At 54.4% G+C, this 22,832-nt stretch overlaps 3 protein-coding genes across 5 annotated transcripts; all 3 read left to right on the top strand.

Moving 5' to 3' along the window:
- The first annotated feature begins 8,587 nt into the window (after nt 1-8,587).
- STMN1 (stathmin 1) lies at nt 8,588-13,941 on the top strand. 2 transcript variants are annotated; one of them, XM_058819890.1, is made up of 5 exons: nt 8,588-8,651; nt 11,301-11,371; nt 12,031-12,203; nt 12,841-13,032; nt 13,428-13,941. In XM_058819890.1, the coding sequence occupies exons 2-5, from the start codon at nt 11,359-11,361 to the stop codon at nt 13,494-13,496; spliced, it is 447 nt and encodes a 148-aa protein (XP_058675873.1). In that variant the 5' UTR covers nt 8,588-8,651; nt 11,301-11,358; the 3' UTR covers nt 13,497-13,941. The 2 variants fall into 2 exon arrangements, with proteins under 2 accessions (XP_058675873.1, XP_058675872.1); XM_058819889.1 differs by lacking the exon at nt 8,588-8,651 and adding an exon at nt 9,761-9,840.
- Nucleotides 13,942-15,879: 1,938 nt separating this feature from the next.
- PAQR7 (progestin and adipoQ receptor family member 7) lies at nt 15,880-18,945 on the top strand. 2 transcript variants are annotated; one of them, XM_058819882.1, is made up of 2 exons: nt 15,880-16,256; nt 17,749-18,945. In XM_058819882.1, the coding sequence occupies exon 2, from the start codon at nt 17,780-17,782 to the stop codon at nt 18,800-18,802; it is 1,023 nt and encodes a 340-aa protein (XP_058675865.1). In that variant the 5' UTR covers nt 15,880-16,256; nt 17,749-17,779; the 3' UTR covers nt 18,803-18,945. The 2 variants fall into 2 exon arrangements, with proteins under 2 accessions (XP_058675865.1, XP_058675866.1); XM_058819883.1 differs by lacking the exon at nt 15,880-16,256 and adding an exon at nt 16,329-16,776.
- Nucleotides 18,946-19,090: 145 nt separating this feature from the next.
- Nucleotides 19,091-22,732, top strand: LOC131567873 (basic proline-rich protein-like). Its single transcript, XM_058819635.1, has 4 exons — nt 19,091-19,111; nt 19,674-19,979; nt 20,381-20,579; nt 22,059-22,732. Exons 1-4 carry the CDS (start codon nt 19,091-19,093, stop codon nt 22,730-22,732), a joined length of 1,200 nt encoding a protein of 399 aa, XP_058675618.1.
- Nucleotides 22,733-22,832: the final 100 nt, after the last annotated feature.

The raw sequence follows: 22,832 nt of genomic DNA, 5'->3' as shown, positions 1-22,832 counted from the left end.
GTGGACAGGGATTTATTCCCAGGATTTCATTCCCAGGATTTCGTTCCCAGAAATCCCATTCCAAGGGGCTCAGCCACTCCCAAAGGTGAGCTGGGAAGACAAACCCATCACTCCCAGTGTCCCCCTTATCCTGGTTTCCATCCTGGGCATGGTCTGGGACACCCCTGTTCTCACCTGTCCCAGCTGTGTCCCCTCCCTGCTCCCCGGGGGTGACACAGGGGCAGGAAAGGCCTTGGCACTGCTCAAAGGCTGCTCAGAGGCACAACAAAACATCTTTGTGTTACCAACCCTGCGTTCAGCACAAACCCAAACACTGCCCCAGCCTGCCTTTGCGCTGGGGTTAACCCTGCCCAGCCCAGAGCCAGCTCAAACCGCTCTGCTGGGCCCGGGGTGCTTTGGGATGGGTGAGGAAGGGGCTGCGATGGGTGAGGAAGGGGCTGGGGTTGTTCTCTGGGTCTGGGATGGATGAGGAAGAGGCTACTCAAACCCATGGCTTTAAAAATTTAAAAATAGAAAACCCATACTCAAACCCATGGCTTTAAAAATTTAAAAAACAAAACAAAACCAAAACCCCATACTCAAACCTATGACTTTAAAAAATAAAACCAAAAACTATACTCAAACCTATGACTTTAAAAATGAAAAAAAAACCCCCAGCCCCAAACACAACAAGCGCTGCTGCCCATTGATATTCCCCTCACAGCTGCGCCTGCAGCCGGGCTGGGCTGTGAATGGGCACATTCCTGTTCCCCACGGCCTCTCTGAGCTCTCCCACCACAGCTTCCCCCTGGAATGTGCAATGCCACGGTGTCAGCACAGCCCGGAGCCTCCTTCTCCTCCTCCTGCTTCTCCTTCTCCTTCTCCTCCTCCTTCTCCTTCTCCTTCTCCTTCTCCTTCTCCTTCTCCTTCTCCTTCTCCTTCTCCTTCTCCTTCTCCTTCTCCTTCTCCTTCTCCTTCTCCTTCTCCTTCTCCTTCTCCTCCTGCTTCTCCTTCTCCTTCTCCTTCTCCTTCTCCTTCTCCTTCTCCTTCTCCTTCTCCTTCTCCTTCTCCTTCTCCTTCTCCTTCTCCTTCTCCTTCTCCTTCTCCTTCTCCTTCTCCTTCTCCTTCTCCTTCTCCTTCTCCTTCTCCTTCTCCTCCTCCTCCTCCTTCTCCTTCTCCTTCTCCTTCTCCTTCTCCTTCTCCTTCTCCTTCTCCTTCTCCTTCTCCTTCTCCTTCTCCTTCTCCTTCTCCTTCTCCTCCTCCTCCTCCTTCTCCTTCTCCTTCTCCTCCTCCTTCTCCTTCTCCTTCTCCTTCTCCTTCTCCTTCTCCTTCTCCTTCTCCTTCTCCTTCTCCTTCTCCTTCTCCTTCTCCTTCTCCTTCTCCTTCTCCTTCTCCTTCTCCTTCTCCTTCTCCTTCTCCTTCTCCCCCTTCTCCTCCTGCTCCCCTTCCAGGGCTCATCCCTGCAGCAAACCCCAAATTCCAGCCCTTGCTGCCATCCACAGAAAACCTCATTTGCTCCATTGGTGCTTCCCCGTTGATTTAATTAATGCAAATCCAGGCTGGTGTTAAAGCTCCCTGTAATTACAACACGGCTCTCGCGGTTTTTGTTGGGTATTTTTTTTTTTATTTTCACTTTTTCTTGTGTTTTTAAGGAAAATACGTGGAGGTTCAGCTGAGCCCAGTGGGAGCCCTGGAGTTGTGTCCAGCCCCAGTTCCCCTCCTCGAGCAGAATTCCCCAAATCCCTTTGGCTGCTGGGGATCCACTCCCTCTCGCGCTGGGTTTTTTCCACTGGAAAACAAAATCCCAGCATTGCCCTGGGTGAGGAAAACCAAGTTTTCTCGCTCTCTGAAGCGAATTTTTTATCCTCTCATCCCTGAGCTGAGGAGCCTGCCCGCTGCCAGTCACGAGGGACGCAGCTCCACAGTTAAATCACATTTAAATCACATTTAAAGCTTCCCAAGTTCCTCCCACGCTGGAGCTGGGGCAGGACGGACCCTCGGGGGCTGCAGCAGCTCAGAGCTGCAGGCTCAGGGCTCTCCCCCTTCCCTGGCCCCCAAAATTCACCCCACAGCTGCGCCCAAAGGGGTTTTTGGGGCACAATTGGTTTTTTCCAGCAGTTTCCCCACTTTGGGCTGGAGCCACGTCGTGCAAACCCAGGGATGATTCCTGAATGAACGGGGGGCAGAAGGGCTGAGGAGGGAAACTGAGGCAGGGCAGGAGCTGTGTGAGGTGTGTGTGCTCTGGAAAGCCCCTGGGACAGATGGAAATGGAGCATTTTGGGTGGAATCCAGCTTTTCCCCGTGCTAGGAAGTGAGCTCAGCCTGTGGGTGCTCCTGCAGCATGATGGGGAGCTGGGTGACCCCAAATCCTCCTTTTTAACCCTTTAGCTCATGTTTTCACCCCAAAATTGGTGCTGAGACCGCCACCAGCCCTCCTTGGGGGGGCACCAGAGCCCCCAGACCCATTCAGGCTGTCTCACCCCTCCTGTCACCATTCACCACACAAAGCCTTGGCTGGGCGCTGGTTTTTAAAAATTTATTTATTTTTAATTTCATTAAAACAAAGCCCTTGTGTTGCCCATCACACGAGGGTGCCTCTGAGGGTGTTGGTTTTGGCGTGGAGCAGCAGATTGCTGGTTTATTGTAGAAAAGATGGATGTTTTTCCAGCAGAAAGCCTGGCTTGGCCTGCTCTCCCAGCCACGGCGGATGTGTCAGGTTCTTTTGTCTTTTAATTTGTGTATTGATCCATCAGGGGCTCGGATTGGCGGGGGGACAAAAGGGATGAGAAGGCAGGGGGCAAATGTGGAGTGCAGGAATTGTTTCTGTGCTGGTATGGCTGAGATTCCAGGGGCAGGGAGCAGCACTGAACCCCTCTGGATGTGGAATTATTGTCAGTGCAGACAGGAGGGCAGCTGCTCCTCGTCCTGACGGGATCTGAAATGTGGAAATACAGACCTGGATTGATCCATAAAACCCCACCCCAGAGTGCTTTCCTTGGCTCACAAATCCTGTGGGAAGAGGCCCCGGTGTCTGATGGATCCCACCCAAAAATACCTATATTTTTTTTATATATATATATATTTTTTTAATATATATTAAATATATTTAAAATAATATATATAAAAAATAATATATTATTTAAATTATATATTATTTAAATTATATATATATATTTAAATAATATATAATTATATATTATTTAAAATAATATATAAAATAATATATATAAAAATATATATTTTTAAAAATATATATTAAATTAAAAAAAATATATATAATATATAGGTGTGTATATATATATGGAATATCTATGTTATATATAGGTATAAATATATATGGAATATATTATATATGGAATATCTATATTTTATATATATATGGTATATATATATATATATATATATATATATATATATATATATATTTATATTTATATATGGAATATCTTTATTTTATACATATATATATATATATATTTACCTATATATAATATAGATATTCCATGGAAAAATCATCTCTGGCAGCTGCCCTGGGCTCTCCTGCATCCCCTGGCTGTGAGGAGGGGTGGCCACTATAAAATTCCCCCTTTTGCCCACAATTTCAGCACCCAGGGCCCCGAGAGCAGCAAATCCACCTGTTCCCCAGGCAGGAGAGCTCCTGGAAAATAAAACACTCCTCCCTTTTGGCCGTGCCAGGGAAACTGCTCTGATGTTGGGGTGTCCCAAGAGCTCTGCACCGAGAATTATTTGGGGTGTGGGGGCTGAAACAAACCCGTTCATTCTGTTTATTTGGTGCTGGGCAAGTCGTGCTCCTTTAAGAGGATTTCCATCCCTCAACTCCTCCCCTCGTGACACTTCCAAGGCTCGTTTTGCCTTGACAGGGTGGGAGTATTTTTAACCGTGTCACGCCAGGGATGTATTAATAGCACAATGGGCTCGCCGAGCTGCTGCCGCAGCCCAGCCCGTGTTTTAAATTCAAGCAACTAATTAGGAGCCGGGGGATAATTAGTGCCATACCCAGCTTTTCTTCAGCTCCCCCCCGTCCCCTCCTCTTTATTTTCAAAGCCCCACTGTGCTGGAATGTTCTGTGGCTGTTGAATATTTCATAGCTCCTGTGTGCGTGGCCATTCCATGGGTTTGTCAGGATCTCCCCTGTGGGCTCTGCAGCATCCCAGGGGCAGGGGATGGGATGGGATCAGGGCATGGATAAACCCTCAAACCCTCTGCAGCATCTCAGGGGATGGGATGGGATGGGATCAGGGCATGGATAAACCTTCAAACCCTCTGCAGCATCTCAGGGGATGGGATGGGATGGGATGGGATGGGATGGGATCAGGGCATGGATAAACCCTCAAACCCTCTGCAGCATCTCAGGGGATGGGATGGGATGGGATGGGATGGGATGGGATGGGATGGGATGGGATGGGATGGGATGGGATCAGGGCATGGATAAACCCTCAAACCCTCTGCAGCATCTCAGGGGATGGGATGGGATGGGATGGGATGGGATGGGATGGGATGGGATGGGATGGGATCAGGGCATGGATAAACCCTCAAACCCTCTGCAGCATCCCAGGGGATGGGATTGGATGGGATCAGGGCATGGATAAACCTTCAAACCCTCTGCAGCATCCCAGGGGCAGGGGATGGGATGGGATCAGGGCATGGATAAACCCTCAAACCCTCTGCAGCATCCCAGGGGATGGGGCTGGGATGGGATGGGATGGGATGGGATCAGGGCATGGAAAAACCTCTGCAGCATCCCATGGGGTGGCCCTGGGATGGGATCAGGACATGGATAAACCCCAAACCCTCTGCAGCATCCCAGGGGCCGGCCCTGGCACTCTCAGGATGGGATCAGGGCATGGAAAAAGCCCAGATCCCAATCCCTGCCCCTGTCCTGCCCTCCCACCCAGCCCCTGGTGCTTGCTGGGCTCCCAGCTCGGGTATTTTTGTGCTGAGATGCTCACAGGCTGCCTGGAATAGCAGGAGAGCTCCATGATCCATATGGAAACGGGAATTTATGGGCTCGGCTTGGGAGGGGAATGGGGAGAGCGCAGAAACGGCTCAGGGCGTGGCTGGGAGCGAGGAGATCGCCGGGAGGGCTCCCAAAATGGGTCTGGGGGCACGGGGAGGGTCGGGGCAGCACCCACAGGGAGCTGTGATGGTTTCAGCAGGACACAACACACCTGCAGGGAATGGTGGGGATGTCAAGGACACACCTGCAGGGATGGGAACGTTCACCTCTGCTGGCTTGAGGTGCTCACGGTGACAATCCCTTATCTCAGGGTCACTCTTCCCGAGTGTTTGGGTATTTTTTAGGAGGGAAGCAGTGTCCCTGCAGCCTTTGTCTTTATTTTACTAATATCTGATGTTCTCCTTGTGGCCCAGAGCTCTGTCACACCCACACCCTCAGGATTTGGGTATCAATCACTCTTTTGGACTATTTGGGTATTTTTTAGGAGGGAAGCAGCATTCCTTCAGCCTTTGTCTTAATTCCATCAATATCTGACGTTCTCCTTGTGCCCCACAGCCCTGGCACACCCACACCCTCAAGATTTGGGTACCAGTCACTCTTTTTGACTATTTGGGTATTTTTTAGGAGGGAAGCAGCATTCCTGCACTCTTTGTCTTTATTTCACAATATCTGACGTTCTCCTTGTGCCCCACAGCCCTGGCACCCCCAGGCACTGCAGCCCCATTGCTGAACGTGCCATTTCAGGGCTCTGTTGCCCCAATATCAAAGCAATTAATTGATATTTCCGTCCCTGTCTCTGCAGGCGTGGTCGCCATCTGTGCTCAGCGCTTCTCCTCCTCTCGCTTAAGGGAGGAATTAACAGATTTCGAGTGAATTTCTCAAAAAAACACAACCTGTCTGAGCCGCAGAAATTCAATTATTTCCAACAGCGCGTTGGGAAGTGCAAATTTATTCCGAGGGGAGCGTTTTCTTAATGGTGTTTTTCGGCATAAATATAGTAGCAGCCTAAACACCTCCAGTAAACAAATATCAATTACCTTAAACGTTTCCTGCCTGTGGAAAAGCTTTCATTGTGAGGGAGGCACTCCCTAAAAATCCTGGTTTGCTCTTCAGTTCCGTGGGCTCCTGGGCCGTGTTTGCATTAAAATGAATTTTTATCTGAAAATCAAGGATTTTTGAGGTTTGAAAAAAAACCCGTGAGATCATTGAGCGGATTGGAAGAGATCTCATAGCCCTTCCCCACCTCTGAGTTCCTTTAAAAATTATTAAAATTCAATAACTCCTGGTTATTAAATCTCTCCAGCTGACCCACTCAGGTCGGATAATACATTGGATTTCTAGTTTTAAAATAAACTTTGCTAATTCAGGGCTGCTGCCAGCACCACCAACCCAGGTGCTCTCAAACATCCTCTGATGAGCAAATAAGCCGTCGCTGCCTCCACCAGCCCCAGCGCTTTGGGCTGGCAATTTAACACCCAGAAACCACATTTTCCTACTGGAGATTAAATATTTTTGCAAGTTAAAAGAGCTGCCGTGGGCTGAGTTGTCACCTAATTGTGTCAGTCTCTTTGTGGGGTGTTTTGATAAGCACATCAGAGCTCAGGCTTTCATCTTTGGGCTCCATCTGCTCACGTCACGTCCCAAATTCACACCCGGCAGGATCCCTCTGCATTTTGGGGTCTCATTCTGAGCAGAAGGGGCTGGCATGGAGATGAGGGGCTCAGGTTGGGATTTTGGTGGGGCTGAGCCCCCAGGAACACGTTTGGGGTGGGTGTTACTGTCACCAGCTCAGATTCTGCAGGGCCACTGCTCATATTCCTGATTTCCAGAGCCTTCATCCTTTTTCTCTGGGAATTTCTCCTGCTGGGATCCTTTATTTTCCTCAAAAGACAGAAATTCATCCGGCAGAAATTCATCCTGATGTTAAATTTGGTGTTGAAATGGTGTTTTTCTGCTCCAACCCGTTTAGGGGCTAAACGTGACGTGTTGGGGGATGCTCCTGCCACTGCTGCCTGCTCTCTCAGCGGTAAAACTGGAATTAAAGCAGAAATTAAAAAGCTTTTTTTGTTGGTGATAAGGAATCCAGCAGATAAAAACCGCCCCAGCCGCACGCTGAGGAGGGAAGAGCCTGCTTGGAACCGCAGCAAAATGTGTCAATAAACACAAATCAAAAGCAAATTAAATAAAAGCTTTTCATGCACTCCATTCTCCTCGAGATCAGACAGAAATAAATGCCACACAAACAAACGGGGTTTATGAAACGCTCCAAAAATAAAACCACTCTTGCAACAGGGCCAAAAAAAAAAAAAAAGAGATTTCCTCGGTGTCTTTGCACCTGCTGGGGGCTCTTGTTCCTCTCTGGGTGTCAGAGCAGAGCTCAGGGGGTTTTGTGGTTCGGAACCAGCAGCGGCAGGGGCTGGGGAAGAGCCTCATCCCAAAAGATAGGGCATGGAAAAATCCCAGAGCCGAGAGCAGCTCCCAAATCCTCTCTGCCAATGAGTTTCCTCTTACATAAGAGAGTTCTCACCCCAAGGAAATATTTTTGGCTTTTAAGCCAGTCTGCAAAGGAAGGTAAGCTGCAGACAGGTGGTTTTTTTTAAAATTTTTTTTCCTTTTGTTATTTCTTTTTTCCCCTCCCTTTTTTTTCCTTATTTTTCCCTTTTTTTTTCCTTATTTTTCTTTTTTTTTTCCTTTTTTTCCTTATTTTTCCCCTTTTCTTTTTTCCTTATTTTTCTTATTTTTCCCCTTTTTTTCCTTATTTATTTTTCTTTTATCTTTTATCTTTTTCTTTTTTCTTTCCTTTTTTTTTTTTTTCTTTTTTTCCCTTTTTTCCTCCTTTTCCCCCTCAGAAAATCACGCGGGAAGTGCTGGCATGACTCCTACCTTTCTCTCATCCTGCATCCCTCCTTTTCAAAGGCTGAAAAGGAAATTTCCTCCTCCCCTCCACTGATCAAGGCCCTCACACGGGCACATCCCAAAAGCCCCAAGCCCAGGAATCCTCAGTTCCTCTGGGAAATCCGGGGATCATCCCAGGATAAGCTCATTGATTGCCTCAAAAGCATTAATATTAAAGCCTCCACCCCACTGTTGGGCTGCACGGGTGATAATTAATAAATTAAAATAAAGTCCAGCACAGCCTGGTGGCAGGGGCTGCTGCCTGCTTTGTACCCCACAGTGTTTAATAAAATAATAAGTGGTTAATAAATTATAATAAAGTCAAACATAGTCTGGTGGCAGGGGCTGCTTTGTCCACCACAGTGTTTAATAAATTAATAAATGGTTAATAAATTAAAATAAAGTCCAACACAGCCTGGTGGCAGGGGCTGCTTTGTCCCCCCAGTGTTCCATTCCATCACTTAATGTTTTCCACGCGTTCTGGGGGTGTCAGGGATGGGATTTCCCTGGGCTGGATCCGCCAGCAGTGATGCCCAAAAAGGCATCATTGGCCCCAAAAGGCCCAGCAGGTTTCAGGTTTGGGGTCTGGGGTCCCGGCAGTGCCATGAAAATCTTCCATCCCCCTGCTGGAAAATGGCTCTTGCTTGGCCACCGTGCCTCTCCCAGTTCCAGCAGCTCGGCGGCTGGATGTGGTTTCCATGGAAATAGACGTCAGATCAGCAAAAACCAGGGCCAGCCTTTAAAATAATCTCTGTTTTGAAAGCTCCCTGCCTTTCTGTCACAATATTAACCTTCAAAGGTAGGAGCCCTCTCTTTTTGGTGCGAAATCGTTGGGTTTAGGAGGGCGCTCGGTGAGGGGGGGGGGTCCCAGAAAATTGGGGTTTTTTGGGATTGCGGGTGTGGAGGCTGCAGTGGAGGATTGTGCTGTGTGTCCATCTGCCTTTTGTGTGATGGACTCTTGGTGTGGAAACCACCACGGGATTGATCGGTGAGGGATGGAGACAGTTTGTTGGGAGCAGTTTTGGGAGTGAGGAGCTTCCAGAGAGGTGCCCTGGGGAGGGGAAGGTCCCTATGGAGCCACCATGCCTGTTCCATGGGATCTGCACCATTGCGGTTTGCTCTGGGTGGCCCCAAACGCTGCGGGTGTGGTGGCTCTGTGGTGGCTGCGACCCCGAGATGACCAAAGGGACTCAGTGGTCATCTTGGTGATGACCAAGAGCCCTAAGGTTATGGTGGCCCTTACCTAGGTGACCATGGCTCTGAGGCGACTGAGGGCTCAAGCCATGGCTCTGAGGTGACTGAGGGCTCAACGCCATGGCTCTGAGGTGACCATGGCCGTAGACCATGGCCATGACGTGACCATGGCTTTGAGGTGACCAGGATCTTGTGGTGACCATGGCCATGAGGTGACCATGGATCTGACATGACCATGGCTGTGGGGTGACGATGGATCTAACATGACTGGATCTGAGGGAACCACGGATCTAACATGACCGTGGCCATGGGGTGGCCGCAGCTCTGCTCACCCCAGCCACAGCCCCACTCTGACCATTCCCCCCATCGGGCCAGACACCCCTGACCGCAGCACAGGCCCTGACGCCCCTGTCCGCCGCCCCAGACACAAAGGGAATCCCAGCCGCTCGGGGGGCAGGGGTAGGACCCCAGCGCGGGGCTCTGGGGTCCCTGCGGGCCGGGGGCCGTCGCGGTGCGGCCCCGCAGCCCTGGCGCGGCCCGGGCCGAGCTCGGGGGCCGCCGCCCCCCACCGGGGACGAACTACAACTCCCGGCGTGCCCCGCGCGGCCGGGGGCGCGTTCGGGAGGGGGTGGGCGCGAGCCCCCCACAGCCCCCCCTCCCCGCGGCGGGCGGCACGTGCCGGCGGGCTCGGCCAATCGGGGCGGGGCGGGGCGGGTCACGTGCCTTTGTTTGGCGCTTTTGTGCGCGGCGGGGCGGGCGCGAGCGGAGTGTGGCCGGAGCGGCGGCGCGGGCAGGTGGGTGCGCGGCGGGGCCGCCGCGGGGGAGCGGGCACGGGCGGGCCGCGGCCGCGGGGCCCCCCTGCCGTACCTTCCGCGTCTCGAGAGGGCTGGAGGAAGGACAGGGGGGCAGCGTCGGTGCTTCTCGGGAGTCCGGCGCCACGTTGATACGGGCGGCGGAGGGGTCCCCAGGGTGGGTGTCAAGGTGAGGGGGGGCTGCGGGGCGCTTCTCGGGCGCTCGGGGCGGGGGTCGCTTTTGTCCCCGCTCGCGGGCATCGCGTCGCCGCCCGGTTTTGGAGCGTTGCGGTGACAAAGGGAGGGGAGACAATGGGGGGGATTCCTCGTATGCGTTCGTGTTTCCCCCGCGCCCCGATCGCGGAGGGGAACGGGGCGGCTATTGTCCCTCAGCGAGGGGCGACGCCCTACCCGCGGCAGCGGCGCCCCCTCCCCTCCCCGCCATTGTTAGTGGGGAAGGGGCGGTATCCGGGCGGCTGCGCCCCGACGCCATCGAGCCGTGGGGGACCCTGCCGGGGCGCCCTGTCCCGGTGTCGCTGCCCAGCGCTCCCCGTCCCCTTCGCCCCTGAGGGGCTGAGGCGGAGGGGGGGGGTGCGGCCCCGCACCTGGGGCGGGGGGCGGCAGGTGCCCGGATGTTGCCGCTGGCCCCGCCCCCTCCCTCGAGCCCCCTCGCGCGGGCGCGCGCGCGCTCTCCCCGGCCGTTTGAATTCGGTGCGGTTGGAGGGCCGGGGGCGGGCCGGGGGCGGGGCCTCCGCTGGCGCCTCAGCGCTGGTTGGCTGCGGCCGTGGGGGGCGGGGCCGGAGCCGCGCGGTCCCCGCTCCGCGCCCCGGCCCCGCCCGGACCCCGATCCGAGCCCCTCAACTCCCCCCCCCCCCCCCCCCCCCCAAAAAAACCCCTTTTTTGTCGATTTTCTTTTAAACGGCTTCTAGACCTTTTTCTGGCGTTTTTTTACGGCGCTCCGTTTTCACGAGGTGTGCTGGGCGGTGTACGCCCTCGCTGTCTGCCGCGGTGTGAAGCATCTGACTTGAGCTGCGCAATTAAAACCGAATTTTAAATGAGCTCGATTGCGCACATTTCAGATCCTTCGGGAGTGGCAGGAATCCTAGCCGTGCTGTCCTGTGGTGCGTCATTTCTGTATTCTGCGAGCTCTTTTATGTGTGTGAGAGCAGTGAAATCCCCACAGCCCCGTGCTAAAACGGGGGTCTTTGTTCGAGTCCCTTAAGGTGGAATAAAAGAGACTGAAGATGCTCGAATATCACACAGATCGTGCATCGCCAGTAATTCCATAACCTCTCCAGTATTCCCAGCACTGCCCATCAGCTGCACAAAATGCCTGGAATCACTGACTGCAGTGACCTACCTTGTCTGCCTTTTGTTCAGCAGCTCTAATTCTGTTCAGTTTTTATTAGAAGGAGCAGGATCCCTGTGCTGGCTGTTGAAAGGCACATCTCTTTGTTACCTAGGAACCCACCTGACCGACCTTCTCCCAGGCTTGGCTTCTGGACTCTGATTTTCTTGGCCATGGCTACTTCTGGTAGGTAGAATCCTGTGCTAAATCCTCTTGTGTCTTTTTTTTCTTTTTTTTTTTTGCCTCCCGATTTCCTCAGGAATAACTTAAAACCCCAGATCTAGTGAAATGAGCCGCTGTCAGCAGGCTTTTCTCCCGTCTTGGGCGAGGCTGCTGGAGCTTGTGAAAACACCCCAAAAGAGGAGTCTGGCGGCAGATGGGCTGCAGCTCCCTGCTGCCATCTGCTCCTCGGCAGAGCTGGCTGTCACCGCGACATCTCGGGGAGCACGCGGGTGCAGCTGGCACCCTGCAGGGCTGGGGGAGACAGCCCTGCCTGCACAGTGCTCCAAAATCCCTTTTTGTCCTTCTCGGCTCTCTCGGGGTGCAGCCTGCAGATTCATGCTCAGCCTTGTCGCTGGTTCAGTGATTTTTGATTGAACTAAAGGATTTGTTTGCACCGTTGGGATGTCGGGGGCTAAATTAACCAGCAGGTGCTTGGGTGATGCAGGATCGAGGAAGGGTTGCAAAGGAAATTTCCACATTTTTAACAGCATTGCTGTGCTGCAAACAAAACTCCTGTCCCGGCTGCCCCTCCTCAGGTGCTGAGTTTTGGAAGGCTGTTTTTACTGCCACCTGAGCCAGCTCCTGCACTGAGCACTGGTTTTTTGGCTTTGCCGTGTTCCCAGACATCCAGGTGAAGGAGCTGGAGAAGCGAGCCTCCGGGCAGGCCTTTGAGCTGATCCTCAGCCCCCGCTCCAAAGAGGCCGTGGCAGAGTTCCCTCTGTCCCCCCCCAAGAAGAAGGATGTGTCCCTGGAGGAGATCCAGAAGAAGTTGGAAGCAGCTGAGGAGAGACGCAAGGTAAGGCTGGAGCAGCTGGAGTGAGCTCTGCTCCACCACTTTTGGGGCTCTTTTTATTTGTTTCTTGGGATAAGTGGGGTTTTTTATGGCAAATTGAATATCAATTGAATTTATTAATGAAATCCCTGGGGCTCTTGTGAAGCTTTATGCTTTTGGTTTTGATCCCAAAGAGATTCTGAAGAAAGATGGGAGGGAGCGTGGCTGAGAGGGGCAGCTCCTTCAGGAAGAAGCTCTTTTTCTTGTCTTTTAACACCAGAACAGATGAATTTTCTCCCAGAAAACGCAGCAGTGAATCTGTAATGAGCAGTTGGGGACTAAATTGTCTGAGTGATGAAAGATGTGGCTGGGGGTGCAGCCTGGAGCCCTCGAGGGTGGCGAGGCTTTGATTGAAGTGAGCCTGACCTGAATCTCAGTGAGAGGGGAGGATCTTCAAGGAAAATTCTTCCAATATTAACATCAAAAAAAAAAAAAAATCCATGTTCCCTCTCCAGAACAATCCCATTTAACAAGATGTGCAATGGCAGGCAGTGAGTTTGCAGGTGGATGTGGTGAGGTGCAGGTTCTGAGGGAGCCCCAGGAGCTGAGTGTGCACCCCTGGAGCCCCGGGGCTCCCCTCAGCCCGGCCCTGTCTCCCCAGTCCCACGAGGCAGAAGTGCTGAAGCAGCTGGCCGAGAAGAGGGAGCACGAGAAGGAGGTGCTGCAGAAAGCCATCGAGGAGAACAACAACTTCAGCAAAATGGCAGAGGAGAAGCTGACCCACAAAATGGAAGCCAACAAAGAGAACCGTGAGGCACAAATGGCTGCCAAGCTGGAGCGCTTGCGGGAGAAGGTGGGTGTGGAGCCCTGCCAGGGGAGCTGCCCCTGCTGGGAAGAGTAGGTAAAAAACCCAAAAAGAAAAGGTGGGGAGGGCACGGTGTGGCTGTGGAATCTGCAGAATTCCAGCTGTGTGGGGCTGGATGGAGCTGGGGCAGCCTTTGTGCCCCTCAGGGGTGTGGGGAGCCTCCTGTCCCTGGAGGCCCCGGTCCCTGCTGCCGTTTTTCAGCCCCTGTGCTGCTGTTTTTCTCTCCTGTGCCGTTTTTCAGCCCCTGTGCTGCTGTTTTTCTCTCCTGTGCCGTTTTTCAGCCCCTGTGCTGCTGTTTTTCTCTCCTGTGCCGTTTTTCAGCCCCTGTGCTGCTGTTTTTCTCTCCTGTGCCGTTTTTCAGCCCCTGTGCTGCTGTTTTCCAGGACAAGCACGTGGAAGAGGTCCGAAAGAACAAAGAAGGCAAAGACCCCGGCGAGGCCGAGACCGACTGACTGCGCTCTGGCAACTGACTCTCCCCCTCCTCCAAATATCCAAAGACTGTACTGGCCAGTGGTTTTATCTTTGGTTTTGGTTCGGTTATATATATATATTTCTTTTTTTTACGTTTCTTAGAAACTGATGTAGAACTGTAAAATTAGATCCAAACTGTACACTTGCTTTGGGGGCTAGAGGGGAGACCTTCCATGTGTCACTTTTCTAAAGTGTTGTCTTTCCAGTGTAGCTTTTTCTTCTTGTTGCATCCTTTTCTACGCCAGTGCACTCGCTCCTGGGTTGATGGCGAGTACTGTATCAGCTCTGTAAGACCTTTGTGCAAGGAATCTCTGGTAACTGTTCCATGCTCAATATCTGTTACACTTCAAACAAAAATCTCTGACTGTCCAGTCTGCTAAAATCCTGCTGTAACAAGTGACTCAATAAAGCTGCACAGTGCTGTTATCTGCTGCCTCCTCAGGAGCCAGGGCTGGGTGCAGGGCCAGGGCCAGGCCATTGTCCTGGGCTGTGACAATCGGGGCTTTGTGTCACACCTCAGCTGGGGCTGTTTGTGTCCCGGCCTTTGGGACACGACAAACGGCCCTTGTGGCTCTTGGGGGGACGCGGGTGGCGCAGGGGACAGCGGGACCTGCGTGTGGCACAGGGCCAGAAGAACCATTTCTGTGCTGGGATGGAACAGCCCTTGTCCACAGCCTGCTCTGTTTGTTCCTTGGGGCTGGGAGAAAGGGGAGGGCTCTGGGGAATGGTAATTTTTAGGTGGATTTGGAAGACAATCACTGTTGTACCCCAAACCCTTCCCCTGAGGGTACCCACAGGTCCCTGGGCTGCCCTGGGGGCGTGAGCAGGCACCACCAACCTCCCCAAAAGCACCCTGGGGTGGCACTGCTGGCACTGCTCTCAGTCCTTCTCTGTCCTTGGCTCCCAGGTTTGTTCTCAGTTTAACTCCACACCCAGAGCAGCTGAAGGTGGAAAATCCGTAGGGAATTGATTTTCTCAAGGGACTCGGGGAGTCCTGGGCAACTGGACTCTGGTCTGGGGTGTGGTGGAGAAGGAGCCTCAGCTCCGTGTCCCCCTGGGCTCTGCTGAGCTCAGCTGTTCTTAGCCCGAGAGGAGCAGCAGGACAGAGCCCCGAGTGCTCCCGGCCTGGCCCTGAGGCATTTCCAGCAGGTTTGGCGGTACGGGAGAGGCTGTGCTGCTCCCTGCTGGGCTCGGGGCTCCTCGGCATGGCCCGGCAGCGAGGGAGGAACCTGAGGACACCGGTGTGGGGCCAGGGTCTGCCTGGGAATGGGGCCAGAAATGGGGCCAGGGTTTGCCTGGGGATGGGGTCAGGGTGAGGGCAGGCAAACAGGGCTGAACTTTGTCTCGAAGCTTGTGAGTGCGGCCAGGAGCGAGGCTGAGCACCTGGCACGGCGTGATGGAGGCTGAGGGAGCCCTGCAGCGGCTCCCGAGTACAAAATGAGGCACAATCAGCAATCAAACCCCCAGATCTTCATTTTAATGCAGTTACCTGCTGAGGAAAGAGTGTCCCCAGTGCCATGTGGGGTTTTTTCTCCTCTCTCCAAACGTGGGGGAGGAGAGTGGCAGCTCTGCCAAACCCCAAATGCTGCTGGAGCCCAAATGGATGCTAAATGTGAGGTTTAGGCTTGCCAGAGCTGTCAGAGCTCGCTCGGGGCCTTCTGTTCCCTCCTCCTCCTTCTGCCGCACGTGTGTGTGCCGAGGGGGGCTCAGCGGGGCTGCAGGGCCCCCTCGGGGGTCTCTGGGTGCCCCGGGGGGGGTTTGGGGTGTGGGGGGAGGGAGAGGACAGCAGTGACCTGGGAGGGGAATGATCAGGGCAGGAAAACAGAGCTCGGGGTCCCTCTGGGGAGAGCTGGGCTGGAAACAGGTTCTGTAATAACAATACAATAATTAATAATAATTATTACTACTACTAATTATTATTAATAATAGTAATAATAATTTTAAAATAATTTTAAAAGCTTCTTCCAGCTGCGGAGGGAGGGAGGGATGCAGAGCTGTGCTGGGGCTGCGAAGGGACGAGCAGCGGCTCGGAGCAGCTCCAAGGGGCTGCGGGGCCGCGACCCCCGGGACCCCCGGCGCGGAGGGGCCGCTCTGCAGGTGCCGGGGCGGGGCCGGGGGTCCCCGCGAAGGGAAGGGAACCAAAGCCCGGCTCATCCCCATCCCGGGGCAGGGAGAACCATCCCAGGCTCTGCGGGGCTCAGGTGGATCGGGGGCTGATCAAACCCGCGGCGGATGGACGGAAAATGAGAGCCGTGAGCGCTTGGGGAGGCTCGGGGAGGCCGTGCCGCTGCGCGGCGGGAGCAAACAGCGCTGGAAACAGCCGGGGGCGAGCCTTTATCATCGCACAAAAATCCAGCGGGTGGGGTGGATGCCGGCGGGCAGAGGAAACGCTGCGGAGGAAACGCCGGCGGCTGAGGCAGCGTTAGCGGAGGCGCAGGCGGCTGTTTGGAGTGCCGGGCACACGAAGGATTTCCAGGATGCGCTCCCGTCATAACGGAGCGTTGCTCGAGGCTCCGTAGCTGGGAAGAGCTCGGATGAAATCCTGCTCCGACAAGTTCTGGAGCAGCTGAAGTAAACACCGCTCCCTTCCCCTGCTGCTCCTGGCACGGCATCTCCCGGGGCCGCCTTTCCCGCAGGAATTTCTCTCCTGGGAGCCGCGCAGGGGTCGAGCAGAGAGCCGAGAGAGCCGAGAACCGAGTGAGATCCGAGCCCCGAGCCCCCTGCCCTGCGCCCGGCACCAGGCAAGTTCTCCTGGCGCTGTTTGCTCCGAGCTGCCCGCGGGATTTGGGTCACGACAGCTGAATTTGGCAGGTTCTGCTTTGGCCCTCTCGGGGTGCTGCGTTCCGAGCAGGAGGAAGCTCGGGGGGTGAATTTCCCCTGGCAGCCCCAGAAGGCGGCGGCTCTTCGGGAGGGCTCGGGGCGGCCGGGGTGAGGTCCTGCCCCAGCCGGGCCTCTCCGACCCGGCCAGGTGGGCAAAGGGCACCTGGGAGGGAAACGGAGCAGCAAAGAGCCCGGTTTGTTTTCCTTTCTGCATCGGTGCCCCTTGGATTCAGGCAGGAATGAGTTACAGCCTAACTTTGATGGGGAAATTACAGAGGTTTTTAAACAAACAGTCCCATCCCCACCTCCTCCTGTTCCCAAACTTTGAAGAGCTTTTTCCTGTCCCTGAAATGAGGGCGCTTGTCTGGGGGTGAGGCACAGAGCAGCACTCGAACTGGACCCGAACCAGGTTTTCTTCAGGACTTGTCTGAGCAAGAGCAGGTAAAGAATCTCAATAAGTTTTTATGAAAAGGCCGAAGCAGCTGGCAGGGCTGCCTTGCACTGGGTAAGGACGGCAGCTTCCAAAAGGTAAATATGGAAATTCCTGCTCACAAAGATTGCGCTGCTGGACCTCAGTGTGCAACAGGGCCACGATGCGGGAAGCTGCTTGGGAAATCAGGAGCTGAAAAAGGAGGTAAAACTCCAAAAACAGGAGCTGCAGCCTCTGTTACTTGTTGGTATTTGTAAGGACAAACTCTGCAAACAGTTTACAGGAGGGGGAATCTGCAGTGGGAGGTTTGTTTGGATGCTTGGTTTGTTTAGCTGTTCCCAAACCACAGGGAGGGGGTGAGTCAGGCACTGGTGTGTCCTGGTGTGTTCATGATTGTCATTTAACCCCAGACTCGTGTCCTTGGGGCTGCCCACACAGCAGAGGCACCTCGGGGGCTCTCAAATCTCCCTCCAGCCTCATTTTTGTTACTGTTATTGGGGATTCCACAGGGAAAACCCCAACCATAGCATTTAAATACCCCCTGCTTGTTGATTATTTGTGACAGTGTTCACAGGGGTCCCAGGATGAGGGAAGAGACGAGGATCTGACTCCATGTTTCAGAAGGCTTGATTTATTATTTTATGATATATATTATATTAAAACTATACTAAAAGAATAGAAGAAAGGATTTTATCAGAAGGCTGGCTAAGGATAGAATAGGAAAGAATGAATAAGAAAGGCTTGTGGCTCGGACAGAGAGTCCAAGCCAGCTGTGATTGGCCATTAATTAGAAACAACCAGGTGAGACCAATCCCAGGTGCACCTGTTGCATCCCACAGCAGCAGATAACCATTGTTTACATTTTGTTCCTGAGGCCTCTCAGCTTCTCAGGAGGAAAACCCCTAAGGAAAGGGTTTTCCATAAAGATGTCTGTCACAATTACTACATTAAATCCCCACAGCAGAACTCTCTCTCCCTCCCAGAGGTAACCAGGACGCGGAGTTTGGCCTCGCCATGGCCACGGTGGTGCCGGGGAAGCTGAGCCAGCTCCTGCTCAGCGTGAGGCGGCTGCCGGGGCCGCTGTGCCCGGGCACGGTGAGCAGCGCCGAGGTGCCCGCCGTGTTCTGGAAGCCCTACATCCACCGCGGCTACCGGCCCGTGCGCCAGACCTGGCGCTATTACTTCTCCACGCTGTTCCAGCAGCACAACGAGGCCGTGAACGTGTGGTCGCACCTGGCGGCCGCGCTGGCGCTGCTGCTGCGCCTGCCGCGCCTCTGGCAGCGCGTGGACTTCGGGCAGGACGCGCACGCCCGGCCCCTGCTCATCGTCCTGGCCGCCGCCATCACCTACCTGACCTTCAGCAGCCTGGCGCACCTGCTGCAGGCCAAGTCCGAGTTCTGGCACTACAGCTTCTTCTTCATGGACTACGTGGGGGTGGCCGTGTACCAGTACGGCAGCGCCCTGGGCCACTTCTACTACGCCATCGAGCCGGGCTGGCACGGCCGCGTGCGCGGCTTCTTCCTGCCGCTGGCGGCGGCGCTGGCCTGGCTGTCCTGCGCCGGCTCCTGCTACGCCAAGTTCCGCTTCCACCCGCGCTGCGCGCTGCCCGGGCGCCTGTGCCAGGAGCTGCCCTCGGGGCTGGCCTACCTGCTGGACATCAGCCCCGTGCTGCACCGCCTCGCCACGGCCGCGCGCCCCGAGCCCGCCCTGCTCTACCACAAGTGCCAGGTGCTCTTCTTCCTCCTGGCCGCCTTCTTCTTCTGCCACCCCTACCCCGAGAAGTGGTTCCCGGGCCGGTGCCACTTCGTGGGGCAGAGCCACCAGATCTTCCACGTGTTCCTGGTGCTGTGCACGCTGGCGCAGATCGAGGCCGTGGTGCTGGACTACGAGTCCAGGAGGGAGATCTACTCCTCCCTGCAGCGGGGCCTGGCTCACGACTTCTCTGCCCTGTTCCTGCTCACCGTCGCCTGCTCCGTCCTCACAGCCGCCTACATGGCCCACAGGGTGAGGCACAAGCTGGGCCTCAAGGAGGAGTAAAGGGAAAATGAGCTCAGCCCAAACCCAGCCCCCAGCCCCCAGATGCTGCTTCAGGAACTGTTATTCAGCAAGTGCTTTCTGTAAGAATGAGAGATGCTTTAATGCCTTTTTAATCCAGCCTAAGTTCCAGCTTGCTCACAGAATGGCACAGGGTTCGGTTCAGCTCTGAATAAACAGTTGGAACAAAGTGTCCGTGTGCCCTGAAGGGCTGGGGAGGCGCTGGGAGGCTGCCAGGGCTCCCGGCACGAGATAAGGAGAGGCCATCTGGCCCCTGTCAGACTCCAAACCATGGAAACAGACCAGGGCGAGGCTGGTTAAACCACTGAGGTGACAAATTAATTTAATATCACGTCAGGCCCCTCCCGTAGGGCTGAGGGAGTTGTTCGGAGCTGTCCGTGCAGTGCCAGGGCCTGTCCTTTACCCGCTGGGAGCAGCACGGGCACGGCCCTGGCAGCGCGGGGAGAGGAGGGGGTGGTGCAATGGGAGCCGCAGCACCGGGTCAGGCTGGGAACGGGCGGGTGTGGGGATCCCGCGGTGGATCCGGAGGAAAGCCGAGGCCGTTATCGCACATCGAACGCGCTCCGGGCCCCGCTCCGGCCGCTCTGAGGCCCAGCCGCCGCCGCCCCTTATATGGGCATGGGCGTGGTCTCATTCCACACATGGCCCCGCCTCTCATCTCCCATTGGACTGTTCCCTCAGACAGCGCTTGCGCATTGCGGCTTCTGGGCGGGGCACGCACGGCACCGCCCCTCGTCTCCCATTGGTCCGTTTCCTCGGGCAGCGCGTGCGCAGTGCGCCTTAGGGGGTGGAGCATATATAGCCCCGCCCCTCATCTCCCATTGGTCCGTTCCTGAGGGCGGCGCGTGCGCAGTGCGCGTTGAGGGCGGGGCCGGCGCGAGCGGGAAATCGCGAACCGGGAACCGGGAAAAACCGGAACCGGAACCGCGGAACGGGAACGGAGCGGGAAAAACCGGAAGCGGTGAACGGGAAAACCCGGAACCGGAACCGCGGAACGGACCGGGGAAAACCGGACCGGAACCGGGCCCAGGCCCAGGCTCGGTCCCGGGGAGGCCCCGGCAGTCCCGGGATGAGGCGGCGGCGCGGGGAGGGCGCGGCCCCGGCCGAGGCCTGCGGGGTGTGGCTGGACACGGCGGAGCTGAAGCGGGGCCGGGCGCGGGTGAGACCCTGAGGGAACCGGGGGGGGCGGGCCGGCACCGGGAGCACCGGGGGCACCGGGAGTCCCCAGAGAGCCCCGGGCCGGGCTGAGGCTGAGGCGCTGCCATTGAACCCCGGGGCTCGTTCGGGGCCTGGGGAGGGGAGGCCGATGCTTTGCTAATTATTAATAATTAATATCGAATGATAACGGCTTATCCAGCATTGTGATGCTGTGCAATGAAGGCGGGAGCTGTGCCCCAGCGCTGGGAGAGGGTTTATTTAATATTAATTTAAAAAATTAATACTTTTATAATATATATTACAATATAAAATGATATATTATATATTATATAAATTATATGGATATAAGTTCTATGGGGTTTTTTTAATATTTTAATATTTTTCACGTGTTTTTCCCCACAGCCCCTCGCGCTCCGAGCACCCAGAGCTGCGGGGAGGAAGCCGAGCCTGGGGCCGCTGCCACAGCCCGGCAGCGGGGACAGCAAGGCCGGGCACGGCTCCGGCTCCTGGCACGGCTCCGGCTCCTGGCACGGCTCCGGCTCCTGGCACAGCGCCGGCTCCTGGCAGAGCTCCATCCTCAGCTTCTTCAGCCCCCAGCCAGGTACCCAGCCCGCAGCCACCCTGGCTGGGCAGGACATGCTGGGCATTCTGGGGGCACGGGGCGGAGGCTGGAACTCCCAGGAAGCCGGATGGCCCTGGCAACTTGGATTTTCCATGGAATTATTTCAGAGGGAAAACTTGGATTTTCTATGGAATTATTTCAGGGTATAACTTGGATTTTCTATGGAATTATTTCAGAGGGAAAACTTGGATTTTCTATGGAATTATTTCAGGGTATAACTTGGATTTTCTATGGAATGATTTCCAAGGTTAAACTTGAATTTTTTATTAAATAGTTTCAGAGCTAAAACTTGGATTTTCTATGGAATTATATCAGGGTAAAACTTGGATTTTCTACGGAATTATTTCAGGGTAAAACTTGGATTTTCTATGGAATTATTTCAGGGTATAACTTGGATTTTCTATGGAATGATTTCCAAGGTTAAACTTGAATTTTTTATTAAATAGTTTCAGAGCTAAAACTTGGATTTTCTATGGAATTATATCAGGGTAAAACTTGGATTTTCTACGGAATTATTTCAGGGTAAAACTTGGATTTTCTATGGAATTATTTCAGGGTATAACTTGGATTTTCTATGGAATTATATCAGGGTAAAACTTGGATTTTCTATGGAATTATATCAGGGTATAACTTGGATTTTCTATGGAATGATTTCCAAGGTTAAACTTGAATTTTTTATTAAATAGTTTCAGAGCTAAAACTTGGATTTTCTATGGAATTATATCAGGGTAAAACTTGGATTTTCTACTGAATTATTTCAGGGTAAAACTTGGATTTTCTACGGAATTATATCAGGGTAAAACTTGGATTTTCTATGGAATTATATCAGGGTAAAACTTGGATTTTCTATGGAATTATTTCAGGGTATAACTTGGATTTTCTATGGAATTATTTCAGGGTAAAACTTGGATTTTCTATGGAATTATTTCAGGGTATAACTAGGTTTTTCTATGGAATTATTTCAGGGTATAACTTGGACTTTCTATGGAATTATTTCAGGGTAAAACTTGGACTTTCTATGGAATTATATCAGGGTAAAACTTGGATTTTCTATGGAATTATTTCAGGGTAAAACTTGGATTTTCTATGGAATTATATCAGGGTAAAACTTGGATTTTCTATGGAATTATTTCAGGGTAAAACTTGGATTTTCTATGGAATTATATCAGGGTAAAACTTGGATTTTCTATGGAATTATTTCAGGGTATAACTTGGATTTTCTATGGAATTATTTCAGGGTATAACTAGGATTTTCTATGGAATTATTTCAGGGTATAACTAGGATTTTCTATGAGTTTCTGAGTGAGGCCAGGGCAGAGCTGGGGGGTTCTGGGGGTTGTTGGTGACTTTGGGCAGCCTCTGCAGCTCTGGGGACAGCCCTGGGGACACTCGGGGATGCTCCGGGGTGGGTAACCCTGGGGAATGGCTCAGCTTTCACCGACTCCCTGTTGTTTGCAGATGACAAAGAGAACACCAGCCCCGCTGCTCCCCGTGAGGAACCCCTGGTGAAGATCCTGCCCCTGCCGCAGCCGGAGGGAGCCCGGGAGGAGCCCCCCGGGGCTGGGCAGGGGCTGCAGGGCCCAGCCCGGGCAGCACAAACGGCCCCGGAGCTCAGGGTGGGCTCCCAGGGGCTCAGCAGAGCCTCCCCCGGGGCTGGGGGCACGAACCCGGCCCCGGGGGCTGCTCCCAGCCGGCTCTGCTGCTCCCCACAGAGCCCGGGGCCAGCGCAGCCCCTGCGGGAGCGGGGCCAGCTCCGGGCGGGGCCCCGCAGGGAGAGCCAGGGCAGGGACAGGGCCAGGGCCAGCCCCGGCCCCTCCAGGGCCAGCCCCGGCCCCTCCAGGGACAGCCCCGGCCCCTCCAGGGCCAGCCCCAGCCCCTCCAGGGCCAGCCCCGGCCCCTCCAGGGACAGCCCCAGCCCCTCCAGGGACAGCCCCGGCCCCTCCAGGGACAGCCCCAGCCCCTCCAGGGCCAGCCCCGGCCCCTCCAGGGACAGCCCCGGCCCCTCCAGGGACAGGGCCGGCCCCAGGCTCCCCCTCAGGGTCACCCCCAGCCCCCCGGAGCCCCCCGAGCTGGGCTCTGAGCCCCTGTTCACGCAGGACTCCGAAGGGAACAGGGTCATCAAGCACTGGTGAGAGCCCAGCCTGGCCCCGCGCTGCTCACAGAGGGGAGGGAACCCCCGGTGCAGCCCCAGCTCCTGTTTGTTCTCCGAGCTCCTCTTTGTTCTCATGGATG

Source organism: Ammospiza caudacuta, chromosome 25, assembly GCF_027887145.1.
Source record: "Ammospiza caudacuta isolate bAmmCau1 chromosome 25, bAmmCau1.pri, whole genome shotgun sequence".
Classification (NCBI taxonomy): domain Eukaryota; kingdom Metazoa; phylum Chordata; class Aves; order Passeriformes; family Passerellidae; genus Ammospiza; species Ammospiza caudacuta.
This window is presented reverse-complemented; position numbering and strand designations above follow the sequence as displayed.